The sequence below is a fragment of the Lampris incognitus genome, chromosome 3 (assembly GCF_029633865.1).
Source record: "Lampris incognitus isolate fLamInc1 chromosome 3, fLamInc1.hap2, whole genome shotgun sequence".
NCBI lineage: Eukaryota > Metazoa > Chordata > Actinopteri > Lampriformes > Lampridae > Lampris > Lampris incognitus.
In genome coordinates this window covers 99,535,933-99,549,298 of record NC_079213.1, presented here as the reverse complement: position 1 = coordinate 99,549,298, position 13,366 = coordinate 99,535,933, and the positions used below count along the sequence as shown (strand labels likewise).

The window sequence follows — 13,366 nt, the reverse complement described above, 5'->3', positions numbered from 1 at the left end:
GTCCAGTAGTGGCCCTGTGATGGCCTGGTGGCGTGTCCAGGGTGTCTCCCCGCCTGCTGCCCAATGACTGCTGGGATAGGCTCCAGCATTCCCGCGACCCTGAGAGCAGGATAAGTGGTTGGCTAATGGATGGATGGAGGTCCAATAGTTTTTGAGATTAGCTGCGGACAGACATACACACACGCACACACATGCATAATCCCCTCCAGGATACTGGAAGAGATAACAAACAAGCTTCCTCAGTTGATGTAGTGTTCACCAGTCACTCGCGCAACTTCACCAAATTCAGTTTACGTATAGCCACAATATTATCAGTGCACCGCCTTCAATTCAATAAGAAAAATGTGCACACCAACCTGGGGTTGAAGTTCCACCTCACTTAAGACTCGCGGCAGCCCTCTTGCAAAATTCATCCAGTAATTTAGTCCATTTGCGAGAACGTATAAAAAAAATGCAGAAAATCCTACCAGATCTGAAAAAACACGAAGTAGATCGGCAACAGGATTGTCAGTAGCTGTGAATGCGGCGGCCATCTGCTCACAACCTGCCAAAGGCTCAAGCTCAAAGTTGATGACAACACTGGGGCTAGCACTGACACAATGCAGAGCCTTGGGGCATTCTGTCACTACACATCAAAATTTGATGATGATGATACGGTCACTCAAAGTTGTTTTCAGTTTGCAGCTTCGGGCTTCAACGAAAGGCTAGCGATACAAACTAGTTCTGGTCCAAGGAGCTGTGATGCATTTAGATGACATAGGAAATCCCTGCTCAGCCCCTGGAGACAACAATTTAATTCAGACATACTTCAATTTAACTATGGAAAACAAATAATTTTTATTTTGACACAGCCAGCAGAGAAGGCCCTGACAGCCCACCACTGCCTTTCTATGAGCTAAGACCTTTGTGACAAAAAGACATTACTTGGTTCACATAGACAAGTCTTCATGTACAGCCATATCTAATAATGTGCAGTGGAACAATTCAAGTAAAACTGCAAGAGCAGAAACATATGGAGTGGAAATACTTGATAATATAGTTAACATATAGTTGATAAGAGGATGGAAGAGACAGGGTCAAAAAAAAAGAAAAAAGGTGAAGACAGAATTGAGAGATGCTGATGATGTCTGTAACTGAAAGGATGGAAAATAAGATTGCAAAAAATTGTTTTCATGTTTATGGGAACTTGAAGATCACACAGGACTAAGTGGGCGGAGTGGATTGTATCTTGATAAGCCCAAGGGCTACTGTGGGGTCCTGGTATAGACACACAAGCATGTATCTTATAACAGTCTGTGACATTACATGGAAATCCCATTGACAGATCTCTATCATTTAAGACCATGGTCTATCGTAGCACAGAAATTTAGTCATGTTGCAACACTTGCTCACTCTGCTTAAAATGGGAAAACCCTTGCGCTATTTTTCGGCGAAGTTTGCCCTTTGAGAAAGTGAGACCATGAGAATGAGCAAGAGAGAGAGAGAGAGAGAGAGGGAAAAAGCAACAGCGTATTAGTGTGTGTGGTTGTAATTGTGTGAGGCAACAGTGATTGTGTGTCTGTGTCCGGGGGTTATTTGCGTAAGTGACAACACTCACTCGACCTCATTCTTGGATACTTGGACTGACACCGAGCGTCACTTTCTCTAAGAACTGACAGACTCACACATGGACTTATTCACTGTTTCAGAGGTCCCTGCAGACATGCACTGGCTTACATTACACATGCATACATTAGATGAGGACCCGGTGCATTGGAAAGTGAGAGGATACCTGAAGAATGGAGAAGAACCATACTGGTACCGATTTTCAAGAATAAGGGCGATGTGCAGAGCTGTATCAGCTAGAGGTATAAAATTGATCAGCCACAGCATGAAGATATGGGAAAGAGTAATAGAAGCTAGGTTAAGAGGAGAGGTAACGATTAGCAAGCAGCAGTATGGTTTCATGCCATGAAAGAACACTACAGATGCGATGTTTGCTTTGAGAATATTGATTGAGAAGTATAGAGAAGGCCTGAAGGAGTTACATTATGTCTTTGTGGATTTAGAGAAAGCATACGACAGGGTGCCGAGAGAGGATGTGTGTTACTGTATGAGGAATCGGGAGATGCACAGAAGTATGTAGAAGTGGTGCAGGATATGTATGAGGGAAGTGTGACAGTGATGAGGTGTGCAGTTGGAATGACAGATGGGTTCAAGGTGGAGGTGGGATTACATCAAGGATCGGCTCTGAGCCCTTTCTTGTATGCAATAGTGATGGACAGGTTGATGGACGTGATCAGGAAGGAGTCTCCGTGGACTATGATGTTTGCGGATGACATTGTGATCTGTAGCAAGAGTAGGGTGCAGGTGGAGGAGACCCTGGAGAGGTGGAGGTATGCACTGGAGAGAAGAGGAATGAAAAGCAGCAGGAGCAAGACAATACCTATGCGTGAATGAGAGGGAGGACAGTGGAATGGTGAGGATGCAAGGAGTGGAGGTGACATAGGCGTATGAGTTTAAATAATACTTGGTGTCAACTGTTCAAAATAACAGGGAGTGCAGAAGAGAGGTGAAGAAGAGAGTGCAGGCAGGGTGAAGTGGGTGGAGAAGAGTGTCAGGAGTGATTTGTGACAGAAGGGTACCAGCAAGAGTTAAAGGGAAGGTTTACAAGATGGTTGTGAGACCAGCTATGTTATATGGTTTGGAGACGGTGGCACTGACGAAAATACAGGAGGCGGAGCTGGAGGTGGCAGAGTTGAAGATGCTAAGATTTTCATTGGGAGTGATGAAGAAGGACAGGATTAGGAACGAGTATATTAGAGGGACAGCTCAGGTTTCACAGTTTGGAGACAAAGAAAGAGAGGCAAGAGTGACATGGTTTGGACATGTGTGGAGGAGAGATGCTGGGTATATTGGGAGAAGGATGCTGAATATGGAGCTGCCAGGGAAGAGGAAAAGAGGACGGCCAAAGAGGAGGTTTATGGATGTGGTGAGGGAGGACATGCAGATGGTTGGTGTGACAGAGGAAGACGCAGAGGACAGGAAGAAATGGAAACGGATGATCCGCTGTGGCGACCCCTAACGGGAGCAGCCGAAAGTAGTAGTAGTAGTAGTAGTAGATTCTTGCTGAATGATCTTTGTCTTTTGTTCATGCGCAGCAGAAAATAAAAGGAGGCTTATGGTAAAACTCAACAACCCACAACAGCTGTGCATACATGCTGATAGACGACACTCAGATAAAGTTCAAGGAAGCAAAAGGAAATCAAACTATCTGCTGCTTTCCAAAGCAATCCCTGGAGGCAGAAAAAAAAAATTAACACTCTCGCACTGAGGCATACTGCTCTGATATCCTGACATTTGAAATCTCAATTCACATATAGAGACATGAAATGGTGGTCTCATTTTATTCAAGGCATCACACATGTAGCAGGATAATAGAAAGTGGCCTATTAGGTTCCCCTTCAGTTCAGAGTTGCTGAACACCAAAATCAACAAAACACTCCGATGGCTAATTCATGGACAGACAAGGAGCTGCTCAAGTAGTGAGAAAGAAAGAAAGACGGAAAAAAAAGACGGCAGAGAATAAAGCCGAGCTGTACAGTGCATTGTCACTGAGAAATATACATTGTCATCCATATAGAAAGAGGATAGCTCGCTGCATCCATTTCTCCCCATGTTCCAATGGTGACTGTGAGGTATGCGTACTCAGTAAATAGATAAATTAACAAGAATAAACAGTTGGGGATTTCCGCTTTGAGTCCCAGCTTCCTGAAATAAAGCAAAGAGACCTCACATATTGCACATAGTCTCACACCGCTGAGATCTCGACTCTCCCTTGTTCACTTCCCCTCAACCCGTTCAAGGAGTGCACACGCACACCTGCACAAACACACACATGCACACACACACACACACAAACTGGATAACTTTTTGGAATTTGTCATGACTTGTGCAATCACCGGTTTGTCTAGTCCAGGGGTGGGGAATTTTATTAAGGTAGGGCCTGTGTGGTTGCAGGCTTTTGTTTCAGCCAAGCAGTTACACACCTGAGTCAGGTGGTTACTAGTTCATTAGTAGACTCGGGTGTGCAGCTCCTTGGTTGGAACAAAAGCCTGCACCCTCACCAGCCGATTCTGGATAAGAATGTCCTACCCTGGTCTAGTCTATGGAGATATTGGCCTTTGTACTCTGTAAAGCACTTCGCCACAAACCTGTCTGTTACAAGTGTTCTATAAATAAATACGGGTTGACAGTCACAATTTTACCAAACAAGCGAAATAAGGAAATCACCCCCACAGCAACCAGGACATGGAGGGGTGTATATCTGTTTAATGTGATCTTTGGCAAAGAAAGCAAAAGAGAGAGAGAGAGAAATACCAACCCTGCATGAGAAAGGTGCTTAGCAGTTGATCAGTTGCGACAGGTTTGATCTCGTTGCGGAGGTTGAGAAATCTCCCCACCACTAGAGGAGCTCTCCTGAAACCCAGGATCCTGTCACAAAGAACAGCGACTTGAGCCTTTGTACAGTTTATCTTACTGACAGATCAGAGGGGTTGTTTCAGAAATGCTGCACACTGCAAACTGTACACTGTACCTGTCCAGGTGAAAAGCGGCAATCTCTGCATTGTGTCTGTCGTAGCCTGCGTACGGCTCCCCTTCAACCACATAGTCTCTGCTATACCTAAGAGGGCAAAAAGGAACAGTTACAATGGCACAACTGATAAGAGGTAGTTGTGTGAGTGTATGTGCATGTGTGTGTATATATATGCACAAGAGACAAATGCACAACACCTTTAGGTGTAGAATAGTCCAATATCTGACCTCTTAGGTTTGAAGACCACTTTTTGTCCCCCATCCAGCACTAGCAGAGCTTTTAGCTGGGTACCCTTGTACCCCACATCTGCCCTCTCTACCCTGGCTGTGCTCAGTGCAGTCAACACAGCAGCTAGTTCAGGGGTCTCCTCTGGGTACACCTCTCTGGGACCCACCCACTGGCTTGCTATCTCCCATGGTGACTGGAGGGTGTGGGTCAGACGGGCTCCACGAGACAAAGACAGACCAGCTTCCATCTAGCAACACATACACACCCAAATAACCATGAAAAATTCCAGACATGTAAGATGGATAAACACTGAATTGGTTGTGCAGTAATGGAAGGGTCCATGATGTATGCTCATACATTACTAAACACACAAGCTCTTTGGTTCTGACCTTGCGAAAGGCCCGGAGGTCTCGTCGGCTGGCTGCCGAGCCTTCCCCCCCATCCAGCAGGAAAATCTTGGCCAGGCCCAGCAGGAGAAGGACAACACACAGCACCACCATGCGCTGTTTGAGCTTCATCTCCACAGCCACCTCACCACTGTACTGTGAGTGTCCCCTGCGGTTAAACCTCCTCACTCCTGGTGCATGGCCTCCACAGTTCCCTTTCACCTGCCCTCCACCAGACACACACTTGGAACGGACAGGAGCTCTGCCTCGCACTGGAGCTATGGCCTGAATCAAGAGGTGAACAGAGTTAAACAGATAAGATCCCCACACCAAACAGCTCCCGTACAGGATTTTTTCGAGCAAAAGTCTCTTCCTCAGACTTATGATAGATACGGAGTCGCCATCTTAAAATATTCGTAATCCACACCACAAATACATGTGACATAACACGCGTTGCATATTGCCATCAATCAGATTGTAGCAAACAATACATTTCATATCTTGATGCACACTCAATAATCCAGGTAAGAAAATCAAAGAAGGTTGAATCAGTTCATCTGGACACATCGTTTACCAACAAATACATTTCATCACTCAACTAAGTGACCTCTTCAAACTGACTGCCGGTATCCCCACCCCTTATAAACAATACAGTGCGTAACGACCGAAACCAACGACCAGTTTCCTGATCAAATAAGGGTGCAACCATTAACCAGAGTTAAAATGGCCATGTGTACTATTCACAGAGAGTTGGGGAACAGTTGCAATCACAGCATTGTAAGATGGCGACAGAAGTACTCTTAGCCCCCCTCAGTTCAGGGATGGTCGTTCCCTCTTAACATAGATGGCCTCTTTGACTCCCCATTCAAACCAGCGTTGACTCTATCAAGGATGTGCACATCCTCATCCCTGAAAGAGTGGCCACTGGCCTGTAGATGGGTGTAGACTGCGGAGTCCTGGTCCGACATGTTAGCTCAAGTGTCAGCCACAATTGGTTCAGATTTGTGGATGACACCTGGGTTAAAATTAAATCTCAGGATGTACCACGTTTCACCGACCACATTAACTCTGTGGACAACCACATCAAGTTCACCGGGGAGGATGTGAAAAATGACAGGTTATCCTTAGACTGTGAAATTGCAATTGATGATGGGGGATATTTGATTGTTAATGTTTACCGTAAACTAACACATACTGATCAGTACTTAAGGTTTGACTCTCATCATCCATGCAGCATGAACTAGAAGTCATCAGGACACTGTACCACCGAACTGACAACGTCCCCACCGACACAGCAGCTGGGGAAGGGGAGAAATCCCTCATTAAACAGGCCCTGGTTAAGTGTGGTTATCCTAACTGGATGTTTGTCAAAGCCAGGAAGACGTCCAAACAGTGCACCAGCCGATCGAAGAGAGAAGGACAATGTCTAGACCAGTGGTGATTCCGTATGTGGTGGGAGTGTCGGAAAAGCTGAGATGCGTATTTTCAAAACACTGTGTCTCAGTTGCTTTCAAACCCCAAAACACACTGCGCCATAAGTTGGTTCACCCCAAGGATCGGGTCCCCCAGCACAAACAGAGCAATATAGTGTACGTGGTTAAGTGCCAGGAGGATTGCAGTGATGTGTACATTGGGGAAGCTAAACAGATGCAGGCCAAGAGGATAGCACAACACAGAAGAGCTAACATATTGGGCCAGGACTCCACAGTCTACACCCATCTACAGGCCAGTGGCCACTCTTTTAGGATGAGGATGTGCACATCCTTGATAGGAGGAACACTGGTTTGAACGGGGAGTCAAAGAGGCCACCTATGTGAAGAGGGAACGACCATCCCTGAACCGAGGGGAGGGGGGCTAAGAGAGGGTGCTAAGAGTACATATGTCGCCATTTTACAATGCTGTGATTGCAACATTCCCAAATCCTCTGTGAATAGTACACATGGCCTTTGAAGGTCACACCCATATTTGCATATGAAACTGGTCATTGGTTTCCGTCGTTAGGCACTGTATTTTTTTTTGGGGGGGGGGGGTTTGGATTTTTTCCCGCTTTTTATCCCCAATTGTACCCGGCCAATTACCCCACTCTTCTGAGCTGTTGTGCCACCCTCTCTGCCGACCCGGGAGGGGTGCAGACTACCACATGCCTCCTCTGATACATGTGGAGTCGCTAGCCGCTTCTTTTCACCTGACAGTGAGGAGTTTCACCAGGGGCACGTAGCGCGTGGGAGGAGCACGCTACCCCCCCCCCCCAAACAGGCACCCAGACCGACCAGAGGAGGCGCTAGTGCAGCGACCAGGACATACACCCACATCCAGCTTCCCACCCGCAGACAAGGCCAATTGTGTCTGTAGGGACGCCCGACCAAGCCGGAGGTAACTCTGGGATTCGAACAGCGATCCCCATGTTGGTATGCAATGGAATAGACCGCAGGCTGCATGGTGGCAGTGGTTAGCGCGGTCGCCTCACAGTAAGAAGGTCCTGGGTTCGAGTCCTGGGGTAGTCCAACCTTAGGAGTCGTTCCGGTTCATCCTGTGTGGAGTTTGCATGTTCTCCCCGTGTCTGCGTGGGTTTCCTCCAGGGGCTCCGGTTTCCTCCCACAGTCCAAAGACATGTAAGTCAGGTGAATCGCCCATACTAAATTGTCCCTAGGTATGAGTGTGTGTGTGGGCCCTGTGTGATAGTCTGGCAGCCTGTCCAGGGCGTCTCCCCGCCTGCCGCCCAATGACTGCTGGGATAGGCTCCAGCATCCCCTCGCGACCCTGAGAGCAGGATAAGCGGTTTGGAAAATGGATGGAAAATGGATGGAAGAGACCGCTACACTACCCGGACGCCCCCTGTACTGTATTGTTTATAAGGGTAGGGATACCTGCAGTCAGTTTAGACTGAAGATGTCACTTAGTTGAGTGATGAAACGTATTTGTCAATAAACATTGTATCCAGATGAACTGATTCAACCTTCTTTAAATACATTTCATATTTTAAATAAACACAGATTATATAAAGTCTACACATTTACAAAAGGTACATAAAAAAACAAAAAAAATCACAGTATATATAGCTCACATACCCCCAATAGTATGTTTTGCAAAAGGACTCAGGCTAAATAGCCATCGTATATACTAATTACTAGAGGCGCCTCTGTCAATTTAACTATTAATTTTGACAGGGAAACTGGAACACCATATCTAACAGAAACATTCAAAAATGAAGGACAAAAATGACAAAACGGCAGTGTTACTGCTAGAGACATGACCCAGGATATTATATTCGCAAAAAAATTGTCTAATGTCAAAATCCCCGTTAAGGCCTTTAGGGGCCAAAGCGCCCAGTGTATTTATCCAGAAGAGTCCACATTTTGGGAGCATAGAGTTGGTGTCCCCTCTATGCATGGATATTTTATTACCTCAATTCCCACATATCTACGAGTGGAAGTATTGTGCTTTGCCCTGGAAAAGTGTATAGCCACAGGATTAGGTGTTATATTGTTTCTGATAGTACTGTGGTGTTCAGCGATTTGAATTTTTAAAGGTCTGGTGGTCTCATCAATGTATGTCAGTCCACATGGACATTTAAGCATGTCTGTGACATTAGAAGTAGAACATGAAATTACCTCTTTTATGTTGTATTTTTTTCCTGTGTGGGGGTGGTTGAATGAGTCAGTTCTGTGTGTGAAATGGCATTGCTGGCAATAACCACATGGGTAATTTCCAGAGGGGACAGATATAAGGAAATGTGAAGGTGGCTGGAGGGGGGAGGTCTGCTCTCATCAGCATGTTATGTGGGTTAGGGGGTCTCTTGAACACCACACATGGGGGCGTAGAAAAAGTTTTTAAGTACTGGATGGCAAAAACAACTCTGTTCTATTTCTTTGGGCCTAGTAGTAGAAAGGCATTCAGTTTGTGACAAGCTGGAAAAACGTGATGAGGCATTTTTAATCCAAGTCTCTTCATAGCTTCTTTGTCTGAAATGATTTTCGAGCTCTTTGGCTTGGGTGTTAAAGTCCTCATTAAGGATGCACAAATCCTACTGGGCATTTGAATGTACATGTCTTTTTTCTTCTGAATGAAGAGGCACTCACATGGGACGGACAGGGTGAGGGGTCAAGAGCCAGAAAGGAGAGAACTGGGGGAGGGGAGAGGGAGGGAGACCTAAAAAAGACTTGTCAATAATTTGCAGAGAAAATGCTGATTGATCTGCTGCCCCTCTTGTTTCCCCATAGGGCAGGGAATGACCCAGTACTGCACCACACCCTAAGCCTGCCCAGCATATGTAAAAACAACCAGGGACATGGCCTGGTTTGAGAAAACGTGTAAGCATAAATTGTTAAATCCTCATCCAGAGCCCAATATTCACTAAATCAAAGTGGGCACAGATGGACAACACAGCTTACTTTGGGCATGACCGAAATTTGAATAAGTGAATATTGCAACATGTTTGCATGCATCTGACAGAATACCACATGACAGAGCAGCATACACCCTGCAACTCACCGTTGACTAAATGATTTCCTCTTGTCCATCTGTGTACAGTTAATGGCTAAGTGTTGTAGCATAGCTTGACGTTAAGACACCGGCTACGCTTAACATCAGAGCTCTCGTTTCAGGTAAGGATATCCATCCCTCTCTCAGGCTATCGACCCTGCCTATTTCCAGCGAAGCAGAGCACAAGCATGTAAGTCCTCCGGTGCAGAGTGGGGTTAGCGAGTTGGTAGAATATGCAGGTGCAGGGCTGAAGCCACGGGAGCAGCTTACGTGGAAATCAAAACATTTGCTGGCCTGAACACCAACGTTCCACAAACGGTGTCCCCCGTAAATTACATGTATCTAAAAACCCGGTTAATAAATGGCTTTCCGTTGTGGATTTCCCACACTTTTGTGTTTTTCATTCCCGGATTGTGTCTCACGCCAGCAATTTAAGACGACAACCGGACACGTCCCGGTTGACATTTCCCTCTGAGCCAAGTTCACCGTGGCAGACAACATACTCTGAGATAATGACAGCTCACCTGGGTTAAGATGAGTTGGGCGGGTTAACACGGTTAGGATTAGCGGGTTAGGGCCGTCTCTTCTACGCTCCTCCGCACAGCCCGGCGGAAACAGGGGCTGGCCACGCAGGCAACCGCCTCTTCCATACAATCAGTCTTTCACGGAGAGGCTCTTCCTAAACAGCGCGTCCAGTATACTCCGACGTTATGCGCTAACGTTAGCCAACGCGGACTGCCCGAATGTCTAAACGGCTTCGGTGAATGGTCTAGTCGGTTCCCATGTCGACATTTCCACTAGCATTTTCGGGTTTTTACGTGTCGGAACGAATGCACCGGTCGACTCGGCGTAGCGAACCGTCAAGCGCACCTTGCCGTTAAAGGTTAGCTTCGGTAGCAAGCTAGCTACGACGTCTGTGGTGTTTACTAGCCGGAGAGCAAAGCTCCCTTACCCCTAACGGCTATGTCCTGCTCACTTTCAAAATATCCTGCCAGCTTTTTGCGATACAAAAAGCTGCCGCTATGCTCGTTTTTTAGCACCCCCCTCCCAAAGCCGGAATGGTTTTGTCTTTTCTCGCCATCATTTCAGTGGCTCCCTTCCCCTCAGCTCCTTCCTTCGGTTCCTTCCTTGGCCTGGTGCGTCCACTTCCGAATCTCATCGATGACCGCGGCTTCCAGCAATGACTACATTTAGACGCTAGGTGGCAGTCTTGCATTTTCAGTGTACCGAGCCCAAGCGAACGCAAAATGACCAATGATTAAAAAATAGGGCCAGTGTGACGAAGGCTGACGTTCACTGAGCTTTCATTTGCATAAGGTTGCGTCCGCAAATTATTCCTGCTTATCCCCAGAGTGACCGAAAAAGACGGAATAAAAGAGGCTTGGGAATTGAGTTTTCAGAGGATGGAATACCAACATTTGTTGGGTCTTTGATGTGTAACCTTTGACATATACAGCCTACATATCAGTCACCAAACATATCACGCACACGTCCATTTAATCGCCGTCTTTCATATACCAGATATTTTTTTTTTTAAATTAGCAAGATACATGTGAGTAGAGTAAAAAAGAGCAGTGTTTATTGGTTCTCAGTCTATGCTTGGGAGCACATCACTCATGAGAGGTCATAATGCTTACACCAGTCATGACAAATGGGTAGACGGGCGCGCACGCACACGCGCGCGCGCGCGCGCACGCACACACACACACACACAGCCAGGTATAGGGATATGATCACAAAGAGCAGCACATCTTCAAATATAATCACCTTCCTCATTGGTGTTGAACAGATACTATTGGCCATCTCCAACAAATCAGAAATTATATCGGGGGGGGGGGGGCAGAGCCTGTTTTCGAAGGTATCCCCTCAAACCAACAAACACATTTGTATACTGGTGAGATAACAACCCCACCCCTGTCCCATTTACTTCATTTTAAAAATTCAACATCTCTCATGACCATTAAACATATTAATGAGGCATCTTCATGTAGACAGTGAACACAAAGCTAGTTGTGCATTTTTACATGGCATGGTCAACTTAAAGGAACCAATATCATCTGCAATAACGGCAAAGGGCTGTGGTGGATTTGCATGGGGGGGTGCATTTTCTAACACGATATCAGTTTAAGTCAGCCCTTGGGGAGTTAATCAATTTCCTATCACTGCTAAGAGAACATAAGTAACCAGCCCATCCCAGAATACAACTGCAGTATTATTCAAAGTTTTGCAGGTCAACAATAGCCTCGTCATCACAGCTCTGTTCAAACTCAATCAGCAATTTCCGCTATTGAGAATTTGAGGAAGATTCAGAAATTGAATTTTCCATAATGAGGGTTGAGGCCTCTGCTGCTTGCTCACATTCATTATGATAAAAGCTATCTACGTTGACTGTGCAGTCTAGGAAATGAGTAGACCCAAACCAGCCAATATCCGCAAATCTCCACAAACCTTCGCCGTACCAGCACCTTACCTTTTCAAGTGTTATTTTGACTATACAATGTAACTAAAGAGAGAAAGAAAGCCATGTATATTTAGGTTACAATGAAGGAAGCTCACCAAAAAAAAAAGCTTTTTGACATTCGGGTGTTTGAGAAAAAGGTGGTTCACCTAAAAGGAAACCTCCCAGGATGTCCCTTAAGGCATCCTAGAATTCCTCCGTTGAAGTTCATTATGAAACTGGAAGATTTCACATCACTTACATTACTCCGATATAAGTCTTACTTTTTCCCATGTGCTTCATTCTCCATTTCAATCAGCTAAAGTAATCAGGAAGTGGAAAAAAGGAGGGGGGTGAAAGTGAAAGGAGGGTATACAAACTGTCTTCGCATGACTCAGATGTACACCATATAGCTAATGTTGCCAAAACAGTATTACTTCTTATAAGGCCTTTGGGTGACAGACTGTAAAATATCTAATTTACCCATCTCTTCCTCTGACAAATCAACCAATAGTTTATTTTGGTGCTTAATTATATGATGCAGAATTGGCAAAGTTCCACTCTCTTCTGCGATCCTTCTGTATTGGAAACGACAGCAGGTTAAAAGTTTTGCTAATCATATCGGTTGACTGGAGAAGAACCACACAAATACCGTCACTGCCTCCTTCTACCCAGTGCATCCATCTACCCACTTCATCCACCAACAAATACCTACAGTACAGCCACCTGCCAACCTACACTACGACGTTATCGTGAGGGTGAGAGCTTACCGTAATGGTAAAAGCCCACCGAGCTCCAAATGTCACCTGACTAATTCACCATACAGCCTCATGTTAAATATAGCAATACTGACATTAAACTAGATTTGTGTGGTAGAGACCATTTGATTGTACTCCAACATCCATGCATAGGACTGCGTAGGACTGCATAGGACTCAGTAATTTGGAGCTCTGGCATTTTAGCATCTCAGATTTATATATCATTGCGTTTCTATAAAGAAAAAAAAAAGCCCCCTCAGTGCTCATTTTGGCTCAAGTCATCACCACAGACACAGGTAAGTGATTTCACCGCCTCTGTCTAATCAAGAGTCGTCCTCTTTACACACTCACATCCAATACAAAACAAGTTATCTTAGAGCCCTGGCGTAGGCAACAGACGCCGGGGGGGGGGGGGGGGGGGTCAACTTTCTGACTTGAATAACTATGTTTAAAAAAACAAACAAACAAACAAACAAACATCTCGTCTTTGGCTTCCACA

General features: G+C 45.6%; 1 protein-coding gene across 4 annotated transcripts in view; it reads right to left on the bottom strand.

Annotated features, from left to right (window-relative positions):
• Nucleotides 1–10,785, bottom strand: part of fam20b (FAM20B glycosaminoglycan xylosylkinase) — a 37,178-nt gene extending 26,393 nt beyond the window's left edge. For 3 of the 4 annotated variants that reach the window (XR_008810022.1, XM_056276964.1, XM_056276966.1), the window contains exons 1-5: nt 10,197–10,785; nt 5,194–5,475; nt 4,804–5,051; nt 4,577–4,663; nt 4,364–4,473 (exon numbers count right to left, since the gene is read on the bottom strand). Coding sequence is in view for 3 of the 4 variants with exons in the window: in XM_056276964.1 (XP_056132939.1) it covers nt 4,364–4,473; nt 4,577–4,663; nt 4,804–5,051; nt 5,194–5,322 (574 nt within the window). In the remaining variant the exon portion in view is untranslated. Of the gene's footprint in view, nt 1–4,363; nt 4,474–4,576; nt 4,664–4,803; nt 5,052–5,193; nt 5,476–8,801; nt 9,198–10,196 lie in introns of those variants that run through there. The other variant, XM_056276965.1, reaches the window with a different exon arrangement.
• Nucleotides 10,786–13,366: the final 2,581 nt, after the last annotated feature.